Here is a 26,906-nt window from a genome sequence, read left to right on the forward strand (position 1 = left end):
ACCCTAGACTACCGATCGATCTACACCTAAACGATTTCAACACCATGGACTGGCCGATACAAAGGCATCCTATGAAGTCGTGCCGGGTTAAACCCGATGTCATCCGAGAACATGAGTCACGGACGACGTCCAGGCCAGCGAATGCACGGTGGGTGCTTGCAAGTGACACCTATGGATTCTTGTCACGACCCAAAAGAGATGTCGCACATTGCAGCCCGATGTTAGTTTTTTTTTAGAAATACAATAGAAACATAGACGTTCACAAGCACGCGTGAACACTCACCTTATGAACAAACACTCACACAATACCCTTATGAGCACCTCCAAGACACTGAGTCAGGTCTTGAGAGATTGACGAAGTCACCACATGCGTCTCCTTGTTGACAGGCACGTCACCTATCCTTGAAAGCATAGTGTCGGTTAAATCCAGGTATTGTGAGCATCCATACCAAGTCCAAGACTTGAATCTGGGTGTGTTGGTTCGACCACAAGAAAGCAAACCGAACACGATGTCATATTTTTTTTTTGAAAAACATTTGGTTTTATTGAATCAATAAGCAGAGTACAAAAGATAAAAAAACCTGGAAAAAAACCCGATAACAAAGATCTCTAATAAAACTGAAAGTTGCGTCAAGATTATTCAAAGTAAAATCCCTCTGTTTCGATGTTATGGTCAAAGATCGTTTATGGCCGGCCCGTAGTGCAATTTGGGCCGAGGACTCAAAACTGTAAATTGCAGGGAACTCTGTACTATACTCGTTTAGAGGTATTAGGTGGGGTGCACAAAGATTGCCTAAGCCCGTTCTCTAGTACTACGTGTTAGTTTCTACTGAAAAGTGGCTTCGCTTCAATTGCGAGTAGTCGTCGACGTAAATTTCCTCCTAATTAAGAGACTCACACGCCTTCTTTTGAGAAAATTTAAGAGGCTACAGAGCTTAGGGTTTATGCATGAATGCAGTACAGAGTCTATGTACATACAAACTTTATATCCAAAATGCAGTGCAGACGTGCAGCAGCGCTTCGGCTAGTTCTTTCTAATAAAACAAAAAAGGAAAGAAAAGAATTGGAAAAAAAACAGTGTACAAGCCTGAGGTCGAGATCACTGACGAGTCAATGTTCACCAAACCATTCCTTTTCCATCCAAAAATAATTCCCTAAACCCCCCTGCACCGGCCCCACCTGGCATTGAAACCCCGCTTCCTTGTTTTAACCACTCATCAAGTCATCAAGTCATCGCTCCCGTCTTTACTCCCGTCTTCCCCAAGCCGTTCCACGCCTCCCCTGTCCCTCGCCGTCGCTCTCGCTCCCGCGCGTAATTCCGCCGAACACCTCGGCCGCGGGCACTCGCCGCCGCCGCCGCCGCCATGTCGGGCTCGGGGTGCCTCCCGCCTGGCGAGCTGGACGCGCTGTCCAGGGTTTGCCGCGACGGGGCCGCGGCGGCGCGGCTCAAGACGGGGTCCCTGCTGGCCATCCTGCTCGCCAGCGCCATCGGCATCTGCCTCCCCGTGGCGCTCACCAGGGCCTTCCGGGGCCGCGAGGGCTACGCGAGGGGCCTCCTCCTCGTCAAGTGCTACGCCGCGGGGGTCATCCTCTCCACCTCCCTCGTCCACGTCCTCCCCGACGCCTACGCCGCGCTCGCCGACTGCGCCGTCGCCTCGCGCCGCCCCTGGAGGGACTTCCCCTTCGCGGGGCTCTTCTGCCTCATCGGCTCCCTGCTCGCGCTGCTCGTCGACGTCTCCGCCTCGTCCCACCTCGAAGCCCACGGCCACCAGCCGCCGGAACAGGAACATGAACAGCCCTACGCCCCAATCCCCAAGAAGGCCCCCACCGTCTTCGAGCTCGCCGGCGAAATGAGCCCCAGGAAACGCGCTGTCCTGGACGACCGCGAGGAGCCGGAGCTTCATGTCAGCAAGAATATTAGTGGTGACCAGGACCGGGACGATGTGGCGCTCTTCGGAGCCAAGAAAGGCGCCCGGTTGGTCCGCAGCGATGAGGTCGTGGTATCTACCGGCGGGTGCCATGGGGGTGGGCATGAGGTGGTGGAGGTGGGGGACGGGGAGGAGGATGAGGCCATGAAGAAGCAGAAGATGGTGTCCAAGGTGTTGGAGATTGGGATTGTGTTCCATTCGGTCATCATTGGGGTGACCTTGGGCATGTCACAGGACGTCTGCGCCATTCGGCCACTCGTCGTGGCGCTCTCATTCCACCAGGTCTTCGAGGGGATGGGCCTTGGCGGCTGCATCGCGCAGGTGAGAATGAAACATATGTGTCTCAATTTTCGTGCGCTATGTGTGCAATTGGAGAATTCATGATCGAATTGGTTTTGCTCACGATGTTGGTTTGGATTGCTAAGAGCTGTGAGAATGACACTTAATTCCATGATTTAATCTAGTATAATTGTGTGGCTTTCAGTGTGAATTTAGTGCTATTGATATGCCGTAGAGTGATACTTAGTTCCATGGCAGTGTTGTCTTCCTGTTAACTTATTTTCTTAAATACAGAGTATGATGGACCTATGGTCATACTTTATCGATGGATTATAAAATGTGATTAGCTAACTTTTGATGTCTACTATTAAAGTAATACTTTGCACATAGAAAAAACAAGGGATTGTTCCCTCGTATGTTCATTTAAATGTTTGATTTCCCTGTCTCTGAGTAAGCATGTCATGCCATGCCACTGTTTTAAATCATTATAGTGAACATGATTTGTTAAGCTCCTAGTGTCACCCTAAGTCCCTGAACCCTCTGTGTAACTTAGAATTATTCTTTTTAATTGAACATGCATCTAAATGCATGTCCTCTTGTATTAGCAGACAACACCAAGAAGGGGCCAAAACTTACAAGTAACTAGGATGACCATGACCAAAACCAAAACAAAACCCAAGCAAAACCAATAACCTACACTAGTTTGTCTAGAAGTTCACAGAAAAAAAAAGGGGCACACAAGGAAAACAAAGAAGGAATAAGCTAGCTCTAAGAACCCTTGGTGGAAGGATTGCTGTTGCGCACCAAGGCATTGTTACTCACAATTACATTTTTTTAGCAGTGAAAGTTCCGATGCCTCAACTTTCTGTGCCACCTAAATCCATGCTGGCCTAATTGTGTCTGTAGACGTTCTTTTTCCATCCAATTCTGTTAGTCCATGTCCACATCCATTTTTTATCCACATCAGCACTAAATGAGGCTGATGTGTTATGCACATAGGAAAAGGAACAGGAGGTTAGCACTAGCTAGGTCTTTAAAGTCCTTTTTGGTTTGGTGCTATCATGCTGGAGAGCAATTCCACAAAGCAGTCTCAGGTCAAAAAAAATTCCACAAAGCAGTCTGCCACGCTAAAGAAAAAGTAGAGGGAAGAGGTTCAAGATGGTAGAACAGCCAATTGATCCAAAAGTGTATTCTCCAGTTTTAGCAAGAGCACTGGTGCAATTCCTATCCTCTGTTCTAAGTTGACAAAGCATAATGTATCAAATAAAGCCATCACATGATTGTCCGTTTTGTACGTATGCGTTAAATTGTCATAACTTCAGGCGGCACTACTCTTGCAGAGCAATTTCCAGTTGTATACCGTACCAATTTTTGTATATGTATATTAGTATATCGTTGTCTATACTTGATATATTATGATCTGATTAATAAGTCTCCTATGGAATTTTGTGATAGAACATAAAAACCAGCTCGAAATTCTTGTGATCTTCATCAATGACTGAACATATACTTGTCTATTTATCACAGGCTGGTTTTGGGATGGCAACTGTGGGTTACATGTGCATAATGTTCTCAGTAACTACACCATTGGGTATACTTCTTGGAATGGCAGTCTTCCATATGACTGGCTATGACGATAGCAGTCCAAACGCCCTAATAATTGAAGGCCTTCTTGGTTCACTTTCTGCTGGAATCCTTGTTTACATGGCGCTTGTTGATCTCATTTCTCTTGATTTCTTCCATAACAAGATGATGTCATCATCCCTAAAACTGAAGAAGGTCTCTTACATTGCATTGGTGCTTGGATCTGCTTCTATGTCTATATTAGCTCTCTGGGCATAGGTGATAATGAAATTGTTTAGGAACCATTCCCAGGTTTCAAATTGGTGTATTACTTGCTCCTCTGATGTAGGAATGAATGCATATCTGTGGTCAATACTCCCTACTGTAAAATTGAAATGCCACATTATGGGAAAATGGAAATCCGGCCTTCTGTTACTTTGCAAGCTGTCATACCTTTTGTACACTATCGTGGATAACCAACACCTAAGATTTACCTTTTTTGTTAAAATAAATGAACTTACCTTTCAGTTTGTTCATACTGAACGCTGTAATAGACTGAACTTTTCTTAGAGATGAAATCGGCTATGCTGTTTATACAGTTTTCAAAGTTTGATTCATATGAGGAAAGGCGGCATATCCTGGTACGTTGAGTTAGTTTCTTTGTAAAGCAGTAATTTGGAAATTATAGCATACGTAGTTAATAATGTTTGTCATCTATAGTTTCTGCCAAAGAGCTGCCCTCTGGCCTCTGGGCTGGTTGACATTTACCACCAGTAAGTATACCCATCATGAGTTTCTATTTTTTTCTGAATATTTTTTGAAGGCAGCTAAAATAGCACTGAATTATCATCTACAGGCAAGGTGGCAGAGGTTCTAGACAACGGGGGCTGATCCATGTGTAACGCGGGAGCGGGAGGTATGCTGCCCTTGTTACTTTACCATTATCGTGTCCTGATAGAATATTTTGCTTCTCATGTACGGAACCATTAGATCTTGCAGCCATTGGTTTTAGTTTCCCATACCAGTCTGAGTTCAGATTACTGGATAAATTGTTTGGAGCTAGCTCAACTGTCTTGTATACTTCAAAGCTCTTTCTCCATTTGTGCTGCCTTCTAGATGCACTATCGAGCCATGGAATTGGTAAAAGCGTGACACAAGAACTCTAAGGTTTGTGTGTTCTTCAATCCATGATGATAAAAGGCCGATTACATGATTGCTAATCCTCCTTGGTGTTAAGAACCTTTAGAAATTTTCATTTTTGTAACCTTATGCAACGGTGTCCGACCGAACTGAAGTATTCAGATGGATAAACGGAGATGAGGTTTTTGAGGTGCACGATGCCAACAGGGAGTGGTCAAATTGACAAGTGATTTCTAACATGTACGTTGGGAACGTGTTGACCAATCATGGATGAGTAAGTGCGACCTCTTTATGCTTCATTGCTAGTACTGCTTTGTGACCTCATCTAAGGAAAGTTAGTCTGGGTGATGAACAAGGATTCATACTAGCAAGTAGGAAAATGCTAACATCAAGAGAGAAAGCAATCGCAGTATAAGAGTAGGAACTGCTTGGTATTCTAACACCTTTGGTTTTTGCTCTTTCTTTTTATCTCCAGTCGAAAAGTGGCGAATGCTGGGGTGAGTTGGAACTGATGAACTGAAGTTTCAAACAGTTGAATGGTTTAGAAAACGAAAGAGACATGCAGCTGGATAAAAAGCCCGAAAAACCAGTCGTGGATTGGATACACATAGTGATACCTAAGGAAATAGCTTTATTGTATGAACATAGTGGTTGCGTCGTATTTTTTTTATCGCAAAAGCCCTCTTTATTTGCATCATTAAGCAAGAGAGGGATTATGCGCGGACGAGCAAGTTCATGAGCACCTTCGTTAGTACCGTGCCCACAATGCTCGACTTTAACTCTGGCAAATTCCTTGAAGAGATAGAATCAGTCCTCAAAAAATCGTCGTAGCCGGGCCATAAGAGCGTTCGCCTTTGTTAAGTTTGAGCGAGTCGAGTTTGAGCGAGCTGGACTGAGCTCGATTCAGCTCATATTATATAACGAGCGAGCTCAATCTTACTCGAGCTACAGGTCGTCGAACCGCAGAGTTAGCTCATACTCGGCTCGTGATGGTCTGGAGTCGATCTCGAGCCATTTTCGAGTTTTGATTAAAATTTAGAAAATTCTTGGTTTACTCTAATACATAACATAAATATTTTTTCGCTATTTAGCCCAGGGACTTTAGGCCACAACACAATTCAACAACAATAACCGCACAAAAAAGCATAATAAAAACTTAACTTTTAAAGATAGTTTAGATTCATAACACACCGGATATTTAAAGTAAACAAAAAAGAGCACGGTGGTTCATAAATGTATCGTGATTTTGGAGCGGTGACGGGACTCAACGAATTCATTTCATTCAAAAAAAAGAATATTGTAATTTTTCACTCTGCTACAAATTAACATACTATGATGAGTCAAATTCGAGCGAGCTAGCTTTGACTCAGACTCGACTCGTTTTTCAACCGAGCTGCAGAAGGAGCTCATACTCAGCTCATGTCGTTTCGAGTCGAGCAAAAATATGAGTCGATCCCGAGCAGCTCACGAGCCTCGAGCTTTTTTTGCACCCCTAGATCTCTACCACTGTTGCGTTACCGCAGTGGAGGATAATTCTACTACACCCCAGCGAGGAGGCGAGTTCAAGACCAAGTTGGACCGCTGACCCGCGAAGATCGTCCTCACAAAAGCTCGCATCCACATTAAAATTGATTGGGGTGGAACCAACCCACCCAGGCCCAGGTTCAAGTACTAGACTTGGCATGGGTGCTCACATTTCCTGGATTTAGGATTTAACCGGCGCTTTACTTTCAGTGGTAGGTGACGTACCCGTTAACAGCGATGCGTCTGTGATGATTTCGTCAATCTCTCAAGACCCGCCGACCCGATTCAGTCTCTCGGAGGTGCTCATAGGGGTAGAGTGCGTGTGTGTGTTCATATGGATGAGTGTTCACGCGTGTTTGTGAGCGTCTGCTTTTGTACTGTGTTTCTAAAACATGAGTAAATTTCACAAAACCGCACTTTTGGGGGGCTTGGATTTCACCGGCCCATAGTTATTACTAATAGTCTCACAGAACTACAGCTTTTGGGGCAATCTGTCTCACAGAACCAAAATTGGATAGATTAGGCCGTTTGATGGTATTTTTGACAGGTGAGACCCACTTGTCATATGCCAAGTCCGACCCGATTCGTTGCCATGTCAGCTTCCGGACCTGTTAAGGGTTATTTCTCTACCTAAATTGCCGTCTCGGGTTGGGTCCGGGCACTGATATGGCTACGAAACGGGTTGTCCCGCCTGAGGTGGCGTGTGACAGGTGGGCCCCACCTATCAGAAAAACCATTAAACAATGTAATCTACCTGATTTGGGTTCAGTGAGACAGACTGTCCCAAAAACTGTGATTTTGTGAGACTATTAGTGATAACTGTGGCCCGATGAAACACTAACCTCAAAAGTGTGGTTCTGTGAAATTTACTTAAAAAAAATTTAAAAAAATTGATGCAACTTACGGAGACTTGAAATTGAGAATCTCTTTATTTTTCAATTTTTTAGCCTCTTTAATTTTCATTTGGTGGTGATGGATGTTACGATGATTCTCCCTCCGTCTGGCCGTGGCCAGCCGATGCCTGGGCCCTCCTCCTCTCTCGCTGATTTCTCGTTCCCTGCTCGTCTGCGTCCTCGGCAACAAAAGCAGCCGGCATGCATGCTCTTGGGCTGCTCGACGAATTTTTTGCTCTCCTGGCCGCTTGCAAAGCTTAATTGACAAAAATGACTCCCTTTCAAAACGAATGTCAAAACTGGCCTGGCGAAAATCTCAAAAATTGACACATGTAACCTTTTTTCCATTTGAGTTGGCGGAAAGAACTTCTTACCAATTGAGTTGGCGGAAAGCACCTTTTTTCAATTGTGTTGACGGAAGGCGTGAGCTGGCTGTTCGGCCCACATGATCCACAAAGTGACAATGAAGGCCTTTTATAAATTAAAAAAAGTGCTTTTCGCCATCTCGGTTGTCAAGAAGTTCTTTCCGCCATTTTGATTGGCAAGATGTGCTTTCAGCCATCTCAATTGGCAATAAGTGCTTTCCGTCAGGCCATTTTTGACATTCGATTTGAAAGGGGCCATTTTGATCAATTAAACTGGCGAGGGGGCTAGAGGAGCAAAAAATTCCTGCTCGACCGCCAAGAAAATTAAAGAATATTATGGAGTAGTGGAAGACTTTCTCTTCTTGGAGTCGGCGGAGTGTGGCCGTATGTGCCCCAACAATACTGGGGGTGTGGGGATCATTCACCTTTTATCCGCCACTCACAAGTTAGAATCTAGAAGGATGGCCGTGGCAGCGTCGACCCCGCAGGTGTCGTGCTTGCGGCCGACCGAATCGATCAAAATTGGCCAAATCGAAAATGCAATTACTCAAAATTCTCTTCTCTTTTGGTCAATTTCTCTCTTTTTCGGTTTTCTCATGTGTTGACGTGTAGCTAGTCAGCGGGCCACATAGCCGTTCAAACCCGTCTGAACCTGGTTAGGATCCGAATGTTTTCATAATATTAGGACTAAATTGACTCTTGCTCAATAATACTACAACCTCAGGTGTATTTTACTCCTTGTATATATACTTGGTTTTTTCCTTCTATATTGCATGGGAGAATTTTCTCCCTTTCACGGCAAAAGAACATGAAGACCTTACGGTATAAAGATGATGAAGTAGACGCGATCGTTCTAATGGGGTCTATGGCATCCAAGCATCCTACTTCACACCCAACGATGGGCGACAACAGGACCATCTACATCCCGGAACTGAATCCGGGCGATCTGAAGGCGAGGCTCGCCAACATCAGCCAGACTCGAAGGCGCGCGCAACGCTAGATTCCGGCTACTCGGTCTCCTTCGGCTATCAGCATAGTCAATGGTGTCTGGGGTATGATGTTTGCAAAATCAAATCTGCAATTGATGGAAACGAATTGATCTGCTTATTATTGCCGCCTTTAAGTCAAACAAATACTCCGTAGTTCTGTTGCTAGTCACTGAAATGTATGTCCTGTACTTCACATTGTGTACAAGCAGCATCAGCCTACCAACCAGCCATCAAAGTTTTCTCCTTACAACATCAACATCGTCCTAGCCCAAGGGACCGCGATCTCTGCCGCGACCTTTCACAAGACGATATGTAAATGATGGGTGGGGTACGATGTTTGGAAAATAAAATCTGCAACTTGAATAAATAGTTCAGTTACTACTCACTGGATTGCCACCATATATCTCGTGCGTATGACTACCCACGTCGTATACTACCAGAATCCAGCCTACCGGCTATCAAATAAATTGCTACTGAGTCAATTGGACTCTGAGACCTGCTCACTCCATCCCATATTAAGTGATTTTTTATTACATGTATTTAGTCGTTTGTTGGGCATAGATACATTCATATTTGAGCAAATTTGAGTTACTTAATATGGGACTGAAGGAGTACAAACTAAGCTTCGAACTCTCCTGTCCTTGTGTGCTGTTCTGCTCCCATGTGAGGACACAAGGAATTGAGTCCCTTTCTCCAGAAACTCATGACATACCAAAACCTTCCATGGTTTCATGCAACATCTATGCAGGATGTAGGAACTGAGCGTGCATTTAGCAAGTTGGCACAAACACAATTTTGCCCAAAAATGAAATGAAATAAGACATGCCACCGGTTATTTGGCGAGCAAAAGACGACGATCGACAAATCAGTATGTCAATATTTAAAACCAAAGAAAAAAACAGTACGTCATAGGCATGGTGGTACAAGGGTAAAAAAACATAGGACATACACAGGTTTGGTAAATAAAAAATAAAAATAGCAAGTAAGAGTTCACATGGCAAGAAAAGGACAATGTTCAATAAAATGCTAGCAATGATTCATGTGGCGAGCAAAATGCAACGTTGGACAAAGCAATGCGTGTATTATTTAAACATGAAAACATATTATACGTGTGTACAGGGGTAATAAAAACAGATGACACACACAAGTTTGGTGCGAAAAAAATGGTAAGCAAAAGCTCACACGGCAAAGCAAAAGGCAATGTTTGACACTCAGAGGGCAAGCCATCATTTACATTCCTGAGAAGTAGGCAAGGGTACATAGCAATATGTGTATTTTTCAAAAGGAAAAGAGCGCACACAAGTTTGGTTCAGGGAAAAAAAATTAACAATTGGCAAGTAAGAATTCATATTGCAAAGCAAAATGTGATGTATGAAAAATGGCATGCCACAATATGTGGTCAGCATAGAACGATGTTTGACAAAGTGATATGTAAATGACATGCGGGGTACGGTGTTCGGAAAATCAAATGTACAATTATAGCAAGGAATTGATGCTCTTATTAATGTTGCTCCAAATCAAATTAAATAGTGAGTTGCGACCCATTGAATTGCCATCATATATATAGCTTGTATGCATGACTCCACATTGTATACTAGCATAATCCAGGCTACCGGCTAGCCATGGCATCCTTTTTCTCCCCTGACAACATGAATGTTCTCATGTCTGTGATGATCACGATCTTTGCCACCTTCGTCTTCGCCACCGTGCTCCACCTCTACGCCGACTTCTGCATACACCGACATATGGATAATGCCGCTGCGGGGAGCAACTGTCATAGACTCATAGTTGGCGCAGCACTGTTGTTAGACGACTACAAGTTGGACGAGATAAGCGTTGATGACGCGTCCAGAGAGCTTGTTGTGCTCCTGGCGCTTGTGTTGTGTGGGAGTCTTCTTTGTCGTTTGCCAACACGATTATTGCATGGTGTGCCTCAGTAGGAGAGAGGACGATGAGCCGCAGAGGACGCTCAAGGCATGCCTCCACGTGCTCCATGTCAGGTGCATCTACGCGTGGCTCCGACAGAGCTCGACGTGTCCGGTCTGCGGAATGGTGGTGAGGACGCGGCAGCCAACGGGTCCTCGTTGAGAGAGCGAGTGCCAATATACATGGGTGAAAATGTATGGCCAAACTTTCTGGGTGAGATGATATATATGCTTTCCATTATTTAGTTACTATTTAAGGTTATTCCATCTATGCTCTCAAATTTTGGTCCAGAATTTTATTAGAAACAATGAAAATCCAACAAATTTGGATGAAAACTGACCTCTTTGAATGAATATGAATAAATGCACTATTATTTGTTATTCCTGTAGGAATTGCTAGAGATTTGAGTTGCTTCCATAACTTTGCACAGAACTACGATGTTAGACTAAAAAATTCAGTCAATTGAATAGCTTTACTAGCTCGATGAACTTGCATCCAAGATGGCAGTTCAAAACTCCGGTTAGCCCAAAATATTTAAATTTATTTTTCTCTTATTTTATGTTAACTAGCAGAGTAAGCAATCACATACACAAAATAAACTAGAGTAAAGAGGTCCTTTGGCATTAGCATTTTGCTGAGCACCAGTTCTCGAGCATTATTCCCTCTTGAGCATCGATTCTTGATTCCAATCATAGATAGATGAGTTAAAAAAGAGAGGATAATCAACATCAATAGATCATGGCCAATGAGTCTCCACCATCACCCTCACCATCCCAATGCATCATGGCTCATCGTCAGTGCCTCCGCCGCCTCGTGAAGGGTCGGGATTGGTAGGGTGCCGCCCTCGGTGCGCCCCTACAGATCGTTTCTTTTGGCGTCAAGAGGATTGGGTTTAGACATGGGGCAGGAGGTGTCATGGTCTCGACTGGTGCCATGCCACAGGGTAATATTGTTCGTTGCACCCATGGTAGCCCGAGTTTAGTGGATTCTGTGTCACCCTCACCATCCCAATGCATCATGGCTCATCGTCAGTGCCTCTGCCGCCTCGTGAAGGGTCAGGATTGGTAGGGTGCCGCCCTCGGTGCGCCCCTACAGATCGTTTCTTTTGGTGTCAAGAGGATTGGGTTTAAGACACGGGGCAGGAGGTGTCATGGTCTCGACTGGTGCCATGCTACAGGGTATTATTGTTCTTTGCACCCATGGTAACCCGAGTTTAGTGGATTCAGTGTCACCACCAGGGTATTTTCCACATCAACGAGTTAACAAACCCTAGCTATTGGTTTGACTATATTTGGCGTCGGCGCGAGGTAGTTGGGGGTTATCGAGTCTCCTTTCTCAAGATCGCATTTCTCCGTGAACGACCAAGCCTTCAACCTCCACATCTAAGGTTTGGGTTGGGACGACTTCTCGGGATAGCCTGCCAGAGGTCTTTCGTTGTACTGGGGCTATGTGAACTCCCACGGAGGTCAACATTGAAGTCGCGATATGGAATTCGAAGATGAGGTTTATTTTCCTTGGCCCCACAGCTTTCACATGCCGCAGAGGGGGCACAATTCTTGTAGTGGAGATTTCGTTGGTGTTCAAGAGGTCTTCCACGGCAAGGCGAGTGAATATCTTGGTCTTGGAGGGCATCCTTGAGTTCCATTTGTAAATTGCCAATTGATCTGGCTACACACTTAGGGAAAACACCTTTTAGGCCGCTCATGAACTAAAGACTTCCGATTGGCCCCAAGCGAGGAGCCAATTATCCTCCTGATCTCAAAGAACGATCGAGTTTGATGATTCACTGAACCACCTCTAGCTCTCTAGAGGCATGCAACTGCTGTGAGTCGCGGTTGAAGTGACATCCCGTCTCGATCCACATTAGCCACAAATATGTTGGGTTGAGTACAATGAGAAAAGAGCATGGTTGCAGTTTGGCATAGCCTGCCATCTTTGACAATCAAATTGCCATTCCAAAAGGAGGTAGTCTTCCCATCACACAGTTACACAGTGGGAATTCTTTGGTAGAGAGGCAGTCCAGTTGAATAAACGAGGGCCGAAGCAGAGGTATCGTGGAAGTCTCCCCTTCAACATCGGACAAACTAGTCTTTCCATGACAGCGGGGCCCACTGGTGGAGTTTGTGAACAAAAGACAGCAAGAGCCATGAGTTTCGCCTCTCAAGATCTCAGATGCCTGAGCGAACCTTCTATTTTGAAACAAAAGTTTTATCCCAAGTCTTTAAACAATGTCCACTAGAGCAAGAATTAATTCTTCCCAGTCCAAAAGATGGCATGCTTTGTCTTATCAGATACTTCAATCATCCCATGAGGGGACGGAAGAAACACATGAAGAAGGCTTTAAACCCGTGTTAGTCAAGAATAGTCTTCCACCCGAGGAGAGAAGGAGGCCCACCATCAGGAAAGATAACGATCCATTTTGTTGAAAGGTGTGAAGGAAGAGGAGGGAAGCATCAATATAGAGAGGCGAAGTTCTAGGTAGGATTGGGGGAAACTAGAGACTAGGCACCCAAGGGCGACTGCTAGACTGGTCGCGTCATCGTCAGTGGCATGGATCGGCACAATACAAGATTTATGGAAATTGATAGAGAGGCTCGTTGCAAAAGCGAAATAGTATAGAATTAGAATGGACTTTAGTTTGCAGGTTGACTTCATATCCCCTGACAGAGAATAAGAGTGTCGTTTGTATATTGCATGACCGGCAGGGAAGGTTACGAACAAGAAGGTCTGAAATTCTCTTGAGTTCCGTGCACATTGGAACAGGCGTTGGAGGACATCCGCAACAAGCATGAAGAGGTAAGGGGAGAGGGCATCTCTTTGTCACGGACCATTTTTTGATGACATCTAGTTGTTGGGACTCTGTTAAGGAGGACGACGATGTGCTAGGTGGAGAGAATAGATAAAACAACGGTTTATGTGCTTGTGGCCTTCTGAGCTATTGTATTCGTCTCAAGTTATTTGTTACTTGCGGTAAGGTTCTTCAATACCCTATGTAGGTTACCCAAGCTTCTAAGGAGGGGGGGGGGGGTCTATGTGTTAGCTTTCACATCAGGTGCCTGAAAAACATAGTGGATTTGTGTGTATGCTCATCATGTTATCTTGGAGTAATGGGATCGGCTATTCATGCGAGGGCGTCGTTGATGGTTTTGTTATGACGAAGTCAGAGTTGCCAGTTCAAGGAGTAATGTTTGACTACGATGATGACAACAATCTTCTTCTTCGCAACATCCGTGAAGTTTGTGTGGGTAACCGGGTCGATCGAGGGTGCCCAAGGTGCAGTCATGTTCCATGACGACATCATGGATGGTTGTAGGTTTTCGCCCCAGATGTTTTTTTTGCCAATTAACCGGGTTAGTCTCTTCTCGTTAACTAATTGATGACTTTGGACTTCAGTTCAAACAAGAAGTTTTAACTATCACTAGTTTAGTCTTGTGAAGAACTTTGGTCGAAACTTCAAACCATGGTTTGGGACAACTATTGGAACCACAAAATTATATGTTAACACACTGCAGTGGCCATGCTTTGTCGTGCACAACGGGCATAGAAGTCTTGAGCAGAGCGAAGGACAAACAAGAGGTGCAAAACATCATTTAGTAGTCGGCAAGCTTGCTCCTCCTCAATCCACCTTTGCCAAAATGCCGGAGATTGGAGGTCAGCATCCATCACCTCTAGCAATCAAATTGTGGCGTAGATTAGATTTGCAGAAAATAAACAAATGATGATAGTGTGGCATGGAGTGAAGAGGGACCCTGGTGGAGCAAAGCGATGTCTCTATGGCATTTAGACGGAGGAGACATAGCCGAAATGACAAGAGGAAGACAAGAAGAAATATATTTGGTTGTTGTAGTGTGGGTGTGTGTGATAGAATTTTGTAGGAGCGATGCTTGTTGGAGAGGGAGGAAACTAGGAAACCATGGTATTATTTATATGGACTAGAAGCAAAGTGCAAAATGGTTTTATTTATATGTCATCGAAAGCCACAACTGTAACATCTCTACATTCCATTATTGTTGCATAACAACCCATGATCACCTAACTAGTTCCATTTAAATTTGATACTGCTCATGGTTGAATTCTTGTCTTTATCTTTCAAATTTTTATTATCTGGATGGATAAGGTGATACCCTCAATTCTATTTGAAGTCAGGCTAGTCGAATCTATCTCACTCAGTTGTTCGTAACCATGAGAACATTTTTTTTTTCGACACACCGGATAGCCCCCAACTGCCTCATTCTGACCCCAAATGCGGTCAAACTGAGAGATGTGGTTTCGTATCTCCTTGTTGAAGTGGAAAGTCCCCTGGTGGTCAAGGACGGAGCCAGGAATTTGACATGAGGGGGCGAGTTGGGATTGGGGGGAGGGGGAAATTAGAGTCTTCACCTATTTTAAAATGATTTTTAATGAGCTGATTAGTAACTATTAACTAAAATGAAATTTCTTAGGGGGGGGGGGGGCGGAGCCCCCGGCGCCCCCCCCCCCCCCCTTGGATCCGTCCCTGCTGATGGTGGCACATAATCCACTGGGCTTGGGCTCATGGGCCCAAGGTGCAATACTACCTTATGGCATGGCATCATTTGAGCCCATCAAACCTTCTTCCCATGTCTATGCCTAGCCCTCTTGCTGTTGAAAGAACCGATCTACAAGGGTGTACGGAGGAGGTAACCCACCAATCCTGACCCTACCTAAGGCGGCAGAGGCGTTGTCGGGGAACTGGCATGCTCTATGGATGGTGATGATGGAGACTAATTGGCCGTGATCTACTGCAGGAAAATATGCCCCCTTGTTAATCTATTCATCTCTATGATTCGAATCAAGGAGTGGTGCTTGAGAGAGAACAATGTTCGAGAATTGGTGCTCGAGACATGCTTGGTGAAATGTTAATGTCAAAGGCTCGCATTACTCTGCTTTTTAAATATATTTAATTGTTTACTCCATTAGTTAACATAAAAAGTTTTTTTTTGTAAATTTTGTGCTAACTGGTTCTGAACTGCCGTCTTGGACGCAAATTGATCTGACGAAGCTATTCAACCTAGTGAAACTTTTCAGTCTAACATGCAAATATTTGGGCCAAGTTTATTTATCAAAACAAATCAAGTCTAGTAATTTCCACATGAATGAACCAGGAACACTGCATTTATTAATATTCATTCAAAGCGCGCAATTATCATCTAAATTTATTGAATTTTTACCATTTCTACTAAATTTCAGACTTGAATTTCAGAACTAAATGACATAACCATAAATAGTAACTAAATAGTAGAAAATGCACATATCATCTAACCGGGAAAGTTGGCCCAGACGTTTGGCACTCGCTCCGTCAACGAGGAACCGCCTACCACCGTGTCCTCGCTCATCCTCACGGCCATCCTGCAGATCGGGCATGTCGGATTGCGTCGGAGCCACGCGTCAATGCACCGATGTGGAACACATGGAGGCACGTCGGGAGCATCCTTCCTAGCTCGCCTTCCTCCATCTCACCGAGGCACACCGCACAATAATCAGCATTGGCAGATGAAGAAGACTCACACAGGAGCACCGGTAGCGCGCCAGGCTCTCCAGACGAAGCGTCAACTCTGATCTTCTCCAGCTCGTAGCCATCTGTCGGCAGCGGTGCCGCCACCCCATGAGCGTTGCTCCCTGCGGCAGCAGCATCGGTACGCCGATGCATGCAGAAGTCGACATAGAAGTAGAGCATGGGGGCGATGATGGTGGTGGCATAGATCGCAATTATCACGGACATGAAGACGTTCATGTTGTCGGGGGAGAAAAGTGATTCCATGGCTGGCTGGTAGCCTGGTTAATGCTAGTATGCAATGTGCAGTCATGCATATAGGCTATATATATAATGGCAATTTAATGAACGGCAAACGATTATTTAATTCGATTTGAAGCCAGCATTAATAAGAGCATCAATGTGTTGCTATAAATTATAGATATGATTTTCTGACCATCGTACCCCACACGTCATTTACATATCGCTTTGTAAAAAAATTTACATCACCTTTTGCTTTGCGATGTGAACTCTTACTTACCTTTTTTTTCCTGAAACAAACTTGGGTGTGCTCTCCGTTTTATTACCCTATGTGCATAATGATTTTTTTTTTGCGAGAACTATGTACATAATGATGATGTAATATGCACCTTTTTAAAAATACACACATTGCTACGTAACGTTGCCTATTGCTCACGCATGTAAATTATGGCTTGCCCTTTGTCAAACATTGTCTTTTGCTTTGCCACGTGAGCTTTTCTTGGCATTTTTTTCTGTTTTTTTGCACCAAATTTGAGCGAGTCATCTGTTTTTATTACCCTCGTGTACATGTTATGTAATATGTTTTTATGTTTCAAAAAACATACAGTACATATTGCTTTGTTGAACGCCACCTTTTGCTCGCCACATGAATGATCGCTAGTGATTTATCAAACATTGTCCTTTTCTGGCTACGTGAACTCTTGCTTGCCGTTTTGATTTTTTATTTACTAAACCTATGTGTGTCCTATGTTTTATTACCCATGTACCCACATGCCTCTGACGTGCTGTCTTTTTTTTCTTTAAATATTGATGTACTGCTTTGCCAATCTTCGCCTTTTGCTCGCCAGGTAAATTGTGGCGTTTCTTATTTTATTTCATTGTTGTGCAAAATTATGTTTGTGTCAACTTGCTGAATGCAAGCCCAGTCCCTACATCCTCCATGAAATCATGGAAGGTTTTGGTGTGACCTGAGTTTCTGGAGAAAGAAACTCAATTCCCTGTGTCCTCAGATGGAGAAAGAAACTCAATTCCTTGTGCCCTCACATGGGAGCAGAGCAGCACACAAGGAACAGGACAGTTTGAAGTTTAGTTTGCAGGTCTCATGACTTGAGAGTCCAGTTGAGCCGTGATTGTTCATTGTTTCACTCATCAGCCGCGGTGCAAAATAAAAACCCATAAGGAACAAGCCTTGGACTTGTTACTACCAGGATAATCTGCATATCTTCCTTATTACCACTCCATTAGTATGTATTATTTTTTACAATTCCTTATTAGGAGTATATATTTTATTTTACAATGACCAAGGTTTGTTGGTCGAATACTTTACACCGGAGGGGTTAGTTTTACGCCATCCGGACCAAAAAAAAAGGGTAACCAGTTAATTGTATCATCTGTATGGTCGTACCTGGAATAGCGGAATCGAAACTGGTTGTTCTTGTGAGCCTATCTGTGTACCGATTCTCAATCCATGAGCTTGTACCTCTTCTCCTCGACACCGGTAACGCCCATTTGTATCTCGATTATTGTATGAAGTGGCATCTATTAGATTAGAAAGGGATTGACTTGGTTAAGGATGCTTTCGTGAGTTTTTCAATACTGCATTGAGAAATGAGAGAAGATCAAATGGCAAGTTACCTCCATGTCTGGAACTTCCCTTAGAGGCCTGTCAGCAAAATATGAGTACAGGGCTCGCAATACAGCCTATAAATAGGATAAACAGTTCAAGATCAGGGTATATGGACAAGACAGTTTTATCTTCTTTTTTGCGGGGCACAAGACAGTTGTATCAACAGACCAATTTACCTGGTGGGATATAACAACCACTGGTGCACGCTGGCGTTCAAGTTCGATAATGACAGGCTCCAACCTGAGAATTGTTACCGGTACAGCACAGTAGTTAGGGTGGAGCCATGGAGGTAATGACATAATTGATTCTGTTCACAGTTTTATGTCTTGCACAGTCTAGTAATGCTATACATCGTTTCATCTGAATAACTCAGCAGATATTTTTTATACCTCTGAATCACATCAAGGTAAGATTCCCCACGCGGGTAGCGATATCTCAGCTTGTCCTTTTTGCGTGACCTAGTTGCAAGTTGCAGCAAGCATCAGAAAAACATCAACAGTGTGTCCAGATGTAAACATTCAATAATATATGTTGAAGCCAAATCTATATTTCACTGAAGAATTATTGCAATACACCATGCCTTCTACAGTTATATATTGTCCCATTAGCTTTGCAACTCATGCGTTGAAAGTCTAGTGTAACTTCTATCTTTTAGGATGGTATGTTTGGTAGGCAAAACAATGTAGCATTGCATGATGGTACTTGAACACAATGGTGTGGCATTGAATATAAAGCACCAATATGATATTCCCAAAAAACTGCTACAAAACATAAGAGACGTAAATACATACTCATATTCCTCAGGCATAATTTTTTTTATCTCTTCATAGGTCATCCCGTCACATACCCCAGAATTTATCTCATCAAGAGCACGCCATTGTATCTGCCAACAACAAGAGTTAACCTATATCAGTATACAGAGATACCATGAAAACTCAAAAGGTTCTGCTTGGAATGTTGTATCTTTTGTGGGAGGGGCTGGTATTTAGTTCAACTCTCCCACAAAAGATACAACAACCCAAGCCGGTCATGAGCTGTCAAGGAACTACCTTTGGGAATCCAACAATTGGAGTTGCTGTCAAAATTGTTCTCTGCAGAGTGCTGGTCCAAATCTAAAAAATAGGATTGTCACAAATTAAAGCCTCATCCGTTGTTATCTCACATAACAGGATCACAATCATCATTTCTTTCTAAAGTAATTACTGGCAACAATGATTTGCCCCTGAAAAATAGTGTAACTTAATTAAAAGGAATACTTACAGTTGCAGTTTTCTCAGATTTGAGGCGCTTTTCGATAAAGTTCGCTAGTTTCTTTGCATAAAGCTCTCCATTTTCACTGCATCATTAATGAGCAGCTAAGTTAAACTGGATTTTGTTAGACTAATCTCCACAAGATAAATTATTCAGTGTGATACTTCCTTGAAAAATAGGCAACTTAAGCCTAGAAGTATCATCAATTTCAGATTGAAGCTTTGAGAAGCAAACCTCAGGACTGTGTCACCACCAACTCTTCCCCTAACATTGTGTAAACTCTCACCATGCCTGGTAAGCAAAATAGGCCGAGGCGCAAGATGGGAGTTCACCTGCAACCATTTAAAGAACATAAGTAACTTCGCTCCACGTTAACCCAATTAATTCTGGAACACTTCTCCAACTAAACTCTGAAGCTACGGCTACCACAAATATGCATATTTCAGAAAATAGGCTGACATTTTTTTATTCCAGAAACTGCAATGCAGGTATCAATTATTTATATTGTAAGCAACTAAGCATTGAAGTACATACCAAGAAAAAGACAATGCGCCCAGGAAGGTAGCCACTGATATTGTTCACCTGGTAAAAGGTCACAAATAAGTTGCTAAATTCATAGAAAGTACTAAACAAACTTAGCATGAGAACTCTCAAAAGGAAAAATTCAAAGAAATTCATAGAAAGCACACAATGACAAAAATGAACCAAAATGCTCGGTTTTATGTGAAGAATCTACCATAGTACATTTGAGGTGCGACTATTACGAAACCTATCTTGTGACTAGTAAATACAAAATCCAGTAACTGGATACCAAGCAACATGATAGCCTGTCATATCCGCTTTGTTACCTGTAACTGACCACCCTGCCCTTTTACCATATCAATCATTTTTATGTAAGAACCTTCCTCCACTGGCTCATAGACCTGCAAGAGGAATGCTACTTGATTCAAGATTAAGTAGTTTATACAGCTCAAGAATTTTACATTGCCTGCAGCACTACAAAATAATATAACCAACTCACTGAGAGTTAGACCTTTTCATAATTTGTCAAGCGTTCAAGGAAATCCTGCAAACCAGCTTCATAATCCGGCCTACAAATTTACACGGTTAGTTAAGGATACAATCTTTCTAGGAAAGCGAAAATTTTGAGGGGTTCTCGGTTTCTAACTGGTCAGCATAGTCAGGACTCTGCTGAATTTTCAGGCGTACATTCCTTTCGATTATGTTCCGATCATTACATATCGTCTCCAGAAATATTATCTACAGAAACTGAATTCAGTTAACAAGCACAGTTCAAGATGACAAACAAGGATAGAAATGTATGAACAAAACACATAGTAAAGCCTACAAACTTTCAGTAGTATAGAGGTATTGTATGTTAGCTTTCATCCACATGAATAAATTTTGGCTCAAAGATATTGAAGGAAGGAAAGGTGAAAGGACCATGACTATTGTAAATCCAAGTGTTATGACTTATGAGTTACCTTACAATTCCCTTCAGCCATCTTCATTAGCATATATCTTCTTTTTCTTGTGCTGTTTGTTGCATCAAATATACCAACCTGAACGCAACTGGAGCTGGTCACAAGGAATATTACAGTGCAACAAGCTATGCAACATAACGCCAGCTTACCTGACCTCCTCCGTGCATCCAGTCTATCATATCTTCCATTGCTAATGCAGCTACCTAGCAACAAGTAGGACAGGAAGATAACTTATATATTTGCTTGAACCAAAGCCATCACTTTAATGTTCACCTTCTTCTCATGTGGCTGGTTGCTAGCCGTCAAATTTTACCTCTGAAAATGTAGTATGTAAATTGAATTTTGCATGGCCTCTATGAAACTTTCATGAGATAATGAAAGAACATAGCATGTGTTTGAGGTAGGTAGCAGACTAATATTGGACAAGGTGATCTTATCCTGGTTATCAGCGGCAGATTGATAAAATTCAACACGGCTTCCTCTTGAAAAGGGTGCACACAGCTTGCAGGCGGACAGTGCCATCTCAACTGCCAATGGGTTTGTTGGCTGCTGTGTTTCAGCGGGCTCCATGTGTGCTGGCAGTGACTGAAATGAACGGATCCGAGCAGACTGGCCAAGTTTAGATTTTCCATCCTCTGAAGCTGAGGGAGACTTCTTCCATCTTAATTTATATGTCATCCCAGATAAACCTATAGAATGGGCAATTGTGGGTGAAACAGCGCTGAGGTTCCCCTCTGCCACAGGCATAGGCTAATGTAGTGTGTGCATGGTCACCTACTTGTAGGACTGTAAATATAACCAATTTTCCCCTCTATCAATGTCTGCCAAGCTTTGGAGTTCTCGGAAAAAAAAAGGTTTAGGGTGGAGTAATAATTATAATTAGTAGCAAATCGGCAAATCCTAGCTGCGTTTAGTTGTAAAATGCGACTATAATATTACAAAAAGTTGCAGGGTCATGTTGTGCCATATATAATTTGAACGGGACAAAAATCTGGAAGTGTTTGAGAGTACAAGTTTTTACTAGAAGCGATAATAGCATTTTACTCCCTCTGTTCATCAATAATATTTTCTCTAGCCGATCGCGGGGACTAAGTTGATGTTCGAAACTACCATGATAGCACTAATGATTATATAAAATATGTGCATAGACTGAGTTGTTAAATAAGAGCGTAATAAATTAAAATTGTGAGGCCTTCATCTTTAAAATGTAGATCAACATATATTTGTGAACACGAAGAGTCCATAGAAGTTAGAACTGTACTTAGCAAGAACTTGTACAACAAAGCATGCTGACCTCATTACGTGCCTCAATCCCCTGTTGGTTATCAGCACGGAAAAAATCTGCAGACTGGACCAATGAAGCAACAAAATTGCAGATTACTCTATGTTAGAGAAATGAGGTATTGCTGACATTGCCTCAAATAACTGCATTGTAAAGTCCAGATATACAACATGCATGTAAGCAAGCAGTATCAGGACAAGAATTAGAGTCAAATATGTATTAATGTATACACTATACAGTAACAATGTAGATAGAATTCTCTAAGAAACGTGTGCAGATAGAAGTATGAACAAAATAAGCACTCTATTCATCGACTTGCTCAACTAGTGTGCGAATAATAAATATAATAAATGGCTAGGTGGCAACATTCAATGTTGAAAGAAGATTAATGGATAGTGACATGGTTAACTCTTATTCATGGTGAACCCTATACACACAGCACTACAAGAATATTACAAGTTATTTTCTTTATATGGCTTGCTAAGCACGTAATGAATGATGAAATAACATGAGCATAATAGACGTGATAACAATATTTATTATACACCAAAATATTAGTGATGTATAAAGGAAAATGTGCGTATAGGGTAACTTGAAAAAAAAGTGTGATGTTAACAAATAATAATACTCCCTCCATCCCAAAATAAGTGACATGGATTTGTATAAGACATTATACATATCCACGTCAGTTATTTCAGGACGGAGGGAGTAATAGTAATAATAACGATATGTTCTTAAGAAAACAATGTGTGAAGATAATTGCAGAAAATGACAGTTTTTGGTACCTGATTTGCTCCATGCTTCAGACGGCGGTACTACACATCAAGTTTCAACAAAACAGAGGGTTCAGTTTATTTTCCAGTAATCCAAAAACATCTACTGGTTGTGCAAGATAACTAATGGGAGCTGGAACATAATCACCTTTCCAACGTTGAAATGTTTTGTTTCATGACCTAGCCAACGAAGGTACCTTGTAAGCTTAACTGCGGTGAATGTTTTACCACGAGCTGGTAGGCCAACCTAATTACAAATAGAAATTTCAGATGGAGAATTGGCCGTTGAGAAGCAGTGAATAACAATATATGAATATGCTCAAGCACAAGAGTGAATCTTATTATATGATGACAAATATGCTCAACAACAGGCAATTCATACTCCGCCAAGGGACAACGGAATTACTGTTGCAATCAATGGGCATTACCTCTCCCTGATTGCACAGTTTAAAAATATCAAACTGTATAACAAAAAATAATTCTTAATTTATTTGTATGCATTGAATTATTATTTTTGTTAATGAACCAGACATTCATAGAAGGATGTGTTATGTATTACGTAGCAACATGTAACAATCAAATATTTATCTTGTCATGGTGTCTGGTGATCGTAGTATGACAATAACTATCAATATTCATCTAAAAAAAAATTGTACTCTCTCTGATCCATAATAAGTGTGGGTATTTAGTACAACTTTGTACCAAATACCCGACACTTAAAACTTTGTACCAAATACCCGACACTTATAATGGATCGGAGGGAGTGACAGAATTATAATAGTTTACCAAAACAATAGCCAGTTTCCGATCCTCCTTTGATCCATGCAACCTATCAGCTACAGCTGCAGCTGCAACAGCTCCGGCTGCTTCTGGCATGGCCTTCAAATATGTCAACAGTAAGAAAGAATCAGGTACAAACTTTGGTCAGTAATCTGGTTGAATATTTATTTAACTACATCAAAACAGATAAATGAAGAAATGGATCATAGTATATAGGGTATATACTAGTTCACGTACATCTGTTCAACAATTTCAACTGAGTCTACAGAAGTTCGGAAGTTCCTAATTTTTCATTTAGGCACTTACTACACCATGTATTCAACAGACTGATTCAACCAAAAAGCATTTTAGGGTGTAGGATCAATCCATCACACAATTTGTTTCCTAATTATTTCAGTTATCTTTTGTTACCTCTTACTAGTTGAGGATACAAATAATACTGACCTTTGTTGATGCAAAACTAAGGCCAGATGCCAGGGCACATGCACTAAATGATTTGCCAAGCTTAGGAGAGACAACACCCGTGTCAACATAAAGCCCCTTTTGCCTGTCCTGCTTTTGCAATGGTATTAAGGTACCAACTGATTTGGACTCTACCATTCCACAAACTTGTAACTTCTTAGAAGAATCTGCTACCGAGGCCTCAATATCCTACAAAAGAATCAAATGATGTGGCATGGCTCTTTTAAATTACCAATTCTAGTTTACAGAAATACATGATATATTTGATTGCGCATAAACCAAACGAAGTGGCGTGGCTCTTTTAGATTACTAATTCTACTTTACAGAAATACATATATATTTGATTGTGCATAACTGTATCCAACATGGCAATACTGATAGAACGAAAGATAAAAATTTGCACTCCAAAAACATGTGATGAGTATATGGAATAGATGTAAGTTCACAAAATTTGTAACTTATATAAGATGACAACCAACTAATCAATTTCAGGTGTAGAACATGAAGTTGACTACACAAGTGAGAAAATGGCAATTGACCAGTGGTACATGAACAAAAAAATGCATCATATTAAAAAATCTGACCCTTTTCTTTAAGTACACACTACAATTCATTGACCAACATTTTAGCATACCAACTTTTCCAGATTGCATCTTACCTTATTATGGTAACTATGATCTCGAAAATCTGCAGAAGCACTGCTTGGACTCTGAATGCCATCACTAAGAAGCATATCATTTGTCCACAAGGCTCCAGGTTGAATTAAGGATGCAGGGGTTGCAGCAAGGTTTGCAGCATATTCAGTTGGTGGTGCAGTTGGTGTTGGAACAACATAATGCTCCAAGTCAAGCTCCAAACTAGAACCAGATCCGTCCTGCAGAAAGGCATGAAACAGAAAGAAAGAAAAAAAGGTGAGAAACCACAATATCAATCAGCTGCTATTGGCAATCAAGTGGAGAACACATGCAAAATTGTAAATGTTCAAACGACTAGTAAAAAATTGAGGATATGATAATAATGTATTAATTTTGTTAGCGTAGAGATTATCCTAAGCAATTACAACAGGTAAGGTAGAGCCAAGACGGTTATCCAAAGGAAAAAAATTGTGAAAATCGGCTCGCATTCCTTTCATCGTTTGGATTGTTTAATATCTTCCCCTAAAGATACGTTTTGGACAAGCACTTTAAATGAAGCAGTAAAAATAGTTCATCGAACAGCAATAAACCGGTCACTCGAGCAGAAGGGCTATACAGTAACATTACAATCAAATGTAAGCATAATAAAGAAGAATAAGCATTACAAAATTAAAGCTAGGCTCTCATTTTGACTATAGTTCTCACCTCGGTTGCATGAGCAGGTGCAACGTTTATACTGACGTCTGGGATTCCCCGGACCTGGGAAGGCTGGAAGTTTTCCTTGTATACCCTCCAGCTCGCGGCAAGTTCAAGCGGAGAAACAATGTCCGCTTTGTTGAACACCCTGAACTCAAGCACCTCATCGTCTCCATTAAGCCTGAAGTTTGCAACCCTCACATCACCCTCGAGCATGCCTCCGGTTAGAAGCCTCGTGGGTCCTTCCTCGATGACGCATGGCGTCTCCGCGTCCTTGGGCTTGAGCAAGAATTTGAAGTAGAGTGTTTCTACAATAAATTCCACAGGCTGCAGTCTTTAGGAGCAATGCATGTGCACAAAGTTTGCATCAGAGTTGACGAAAAGCTGAATCATAACTGTGCAAAGCTGCTCTTTGTGTACCAAAGAACTCATGGAACAGAATACAAGCAAGCACTCGCAACAGAAGAACACAAAGCAGAGAATTATGGGGGTATTTGGTTTACTTGTTACGATTTAGAAAGGGCACGTCAGTTCAGTCGATCAGCCAAAATCACAAAACCCGTGTCTCTACCAACCGTTCCGAACTCAAAGACGAGCAAGACAAAAAGAGGTTAAACCAGCAGTAAGGTGCATCACAGGCGCAAGTAGGTGGGTAGCGCACATACCATGGTCCGGCGGCACGACGAAGCTGAGCTCCCACATGGACGCCAGCTCCCTCTCCATGGCGAGCTGCGAAACCGAAACCACCCACCCGAAAAAAAAAACACAATTCAAGTCACGGCCGCGAACACCAACATTGGCAAGCACGGAGGAGGAGCAGCAGGAGTGAGGGCGGAGGCGGGGGTCCGTACAGCGCGGGCGGGGTCCCAGGAGCCGATGATGGGCTCGGATCCGTAGACGTGCGGCACGAGGTCGCCGATGATCCGCGCGTTCTCCATCTTGAGCGACACGTAGAGCTGCGCGCCGCCGTGCCACGATTCCATCCCCGCGCCGCCGACGCCGTCCTCGTCCTGGATTCCGGCGCCGCCCGCCGCCGCCGCCGCGCCGACGCCCCCGACGCCGTCCATGCCCTTGGACCCCGACGTGCCCATGGCTGCCTGCCGAGCGTGGGCGCGCACGAGAGGGAGGGAGAGAGAGGGAGACTGGAGGAGCGTGTGACTCTGGTGGTTTATCAATGTGGGGTTTGGTTGGGATTGGGGGGATTCGGGAGAGAGAGCGATGGGAGTGGTGGTGGTGCGGGTACGGAGTTCGAGGCCTCCGAGCTCGCAGGATAAAACTCCGGGACCACCTGCCAGCGGCGGCGCTTCGCTTTGACGCGTCGACGCGACGGCGACGGCGACGGCTCTGCTCTGCTCGCCGTCGACGGAAGGAAACGGAGGATGTACGCGGCGACGGGAAAACTCGACCAAAACTACTTCAGCTTTGCAGTCCGGATCAATCATATAAAGCCGATCACCACGTTGATAATCAGGCTAAAACTACTTAAGGCATGGTTTTAGTCCCTGCCACGTCTGCATGGTTTGGGAAACCGCTACAAATTATTTTCGCTGCGCAGAA

General features: G+C 43.0%; 3 protein-coding genes across 3 annotated transcripts; 1 reads left to right on the forward strand and 2 right to left on the reverse strand.

Moving 5' to 3' along the window:
- Window positions 1-1,242: 1,242 nt before the first annotated feature.
- Window positions 1,243-4,220, forward strand: LOC100827984 (zinc transporter 6). The gene is made up of 2 exons (XM_003568806.4): window positions 1,243-2,249; window positions 3,735-4,220. Exons 1-2 carry the CDS (start codon window positions 1,365-1,367, stop codon window positions 4,047-4,049), a joined length of 1,200 nt encoding a protein of 399 aa, XP_003568854.1. The 5' UTR covers window positions 1,243-1,364; the 3' UTR covers window positions 4,050-4,220.
- Window positions 4,221-15,963: 11,743 nt separating this feature from the next.
- On the reverse strand, window positions 15,964-16,386 carry LOC112270740 (RING-H2 finger protein ATL40-like). Its single transcript, XM_024458814.1, has one exon. The coding sequence runs from the start codon at window positions 16,384-16,386 to the stop codon at window positions 15,964-15,966; it is 423 nt and encodes a 140-aa protein (XP_024314582.1).
- A 1,175-nt stretch (window positions 16,387-17,561) lies between these two features.
- Window positions 17,562-26,487, reverse strand: LOC100828289 (6-phosphofructo-2-kinase/fructose-2,6-bisphosphatase). The gene is made up of 23 exons (XM_003568807.4): window positions 26,201-26,487; window positions 26,015-26,078; window positions 25,359-25,657; window positions 24,677-24,892; window positions 24,001-24,207; window positions 23,563-23,655; window positions 22,925-23,023; window positions 22,789-22,818; window positions 22,016-22,069; window positions 20,871-20,924; window positions 20,722-20,799; window positions 20,406-20,497; window positions 20,271-20,328; window positions 20,086-20,160; window positions 19,772-19,819; window positions 19,472-19,569; window positions 19,247-19,322; window positions 19,036-19,098; window positions 18,778-18,869; window positions 18,376-18,444; window positions 18,163-18,226; window positions 17,995-18,060; window positions 17,562-17,898 (listed from the first exon to the last, which is right to left on the reverse strand). Exons 1-23 carry the CDS (start codon window positions 26,438-26,440, stop codon window positions 17,821-17,823), a joined length of 2,313 nt encoding a protein of 770 aa, XP_003568855.1. The 5' UTR covers window positions 26,441-26,487; the 3' UTR covers window positions 17,562-17,820.
- Window positions 26,488-26,906: the final 419 nt, after the last annotated feature.

Source organism: Brachypodium distachyon, chromosome 2, assembly GCF_000005505.3.
Source record: "Brachypodium distachyon strain Bd21 chromosome 2, Brachypodium_distachyon_v3.0, whole genome shotgun sequence".
In the NCBI taxonomy this organism is placed as follows: Eukaryota; Viridiplantae; Streptophyta; class Magnoliopsida; order Poales; family Poaceae; genus Brachypodium; species Brachypodium distachyon.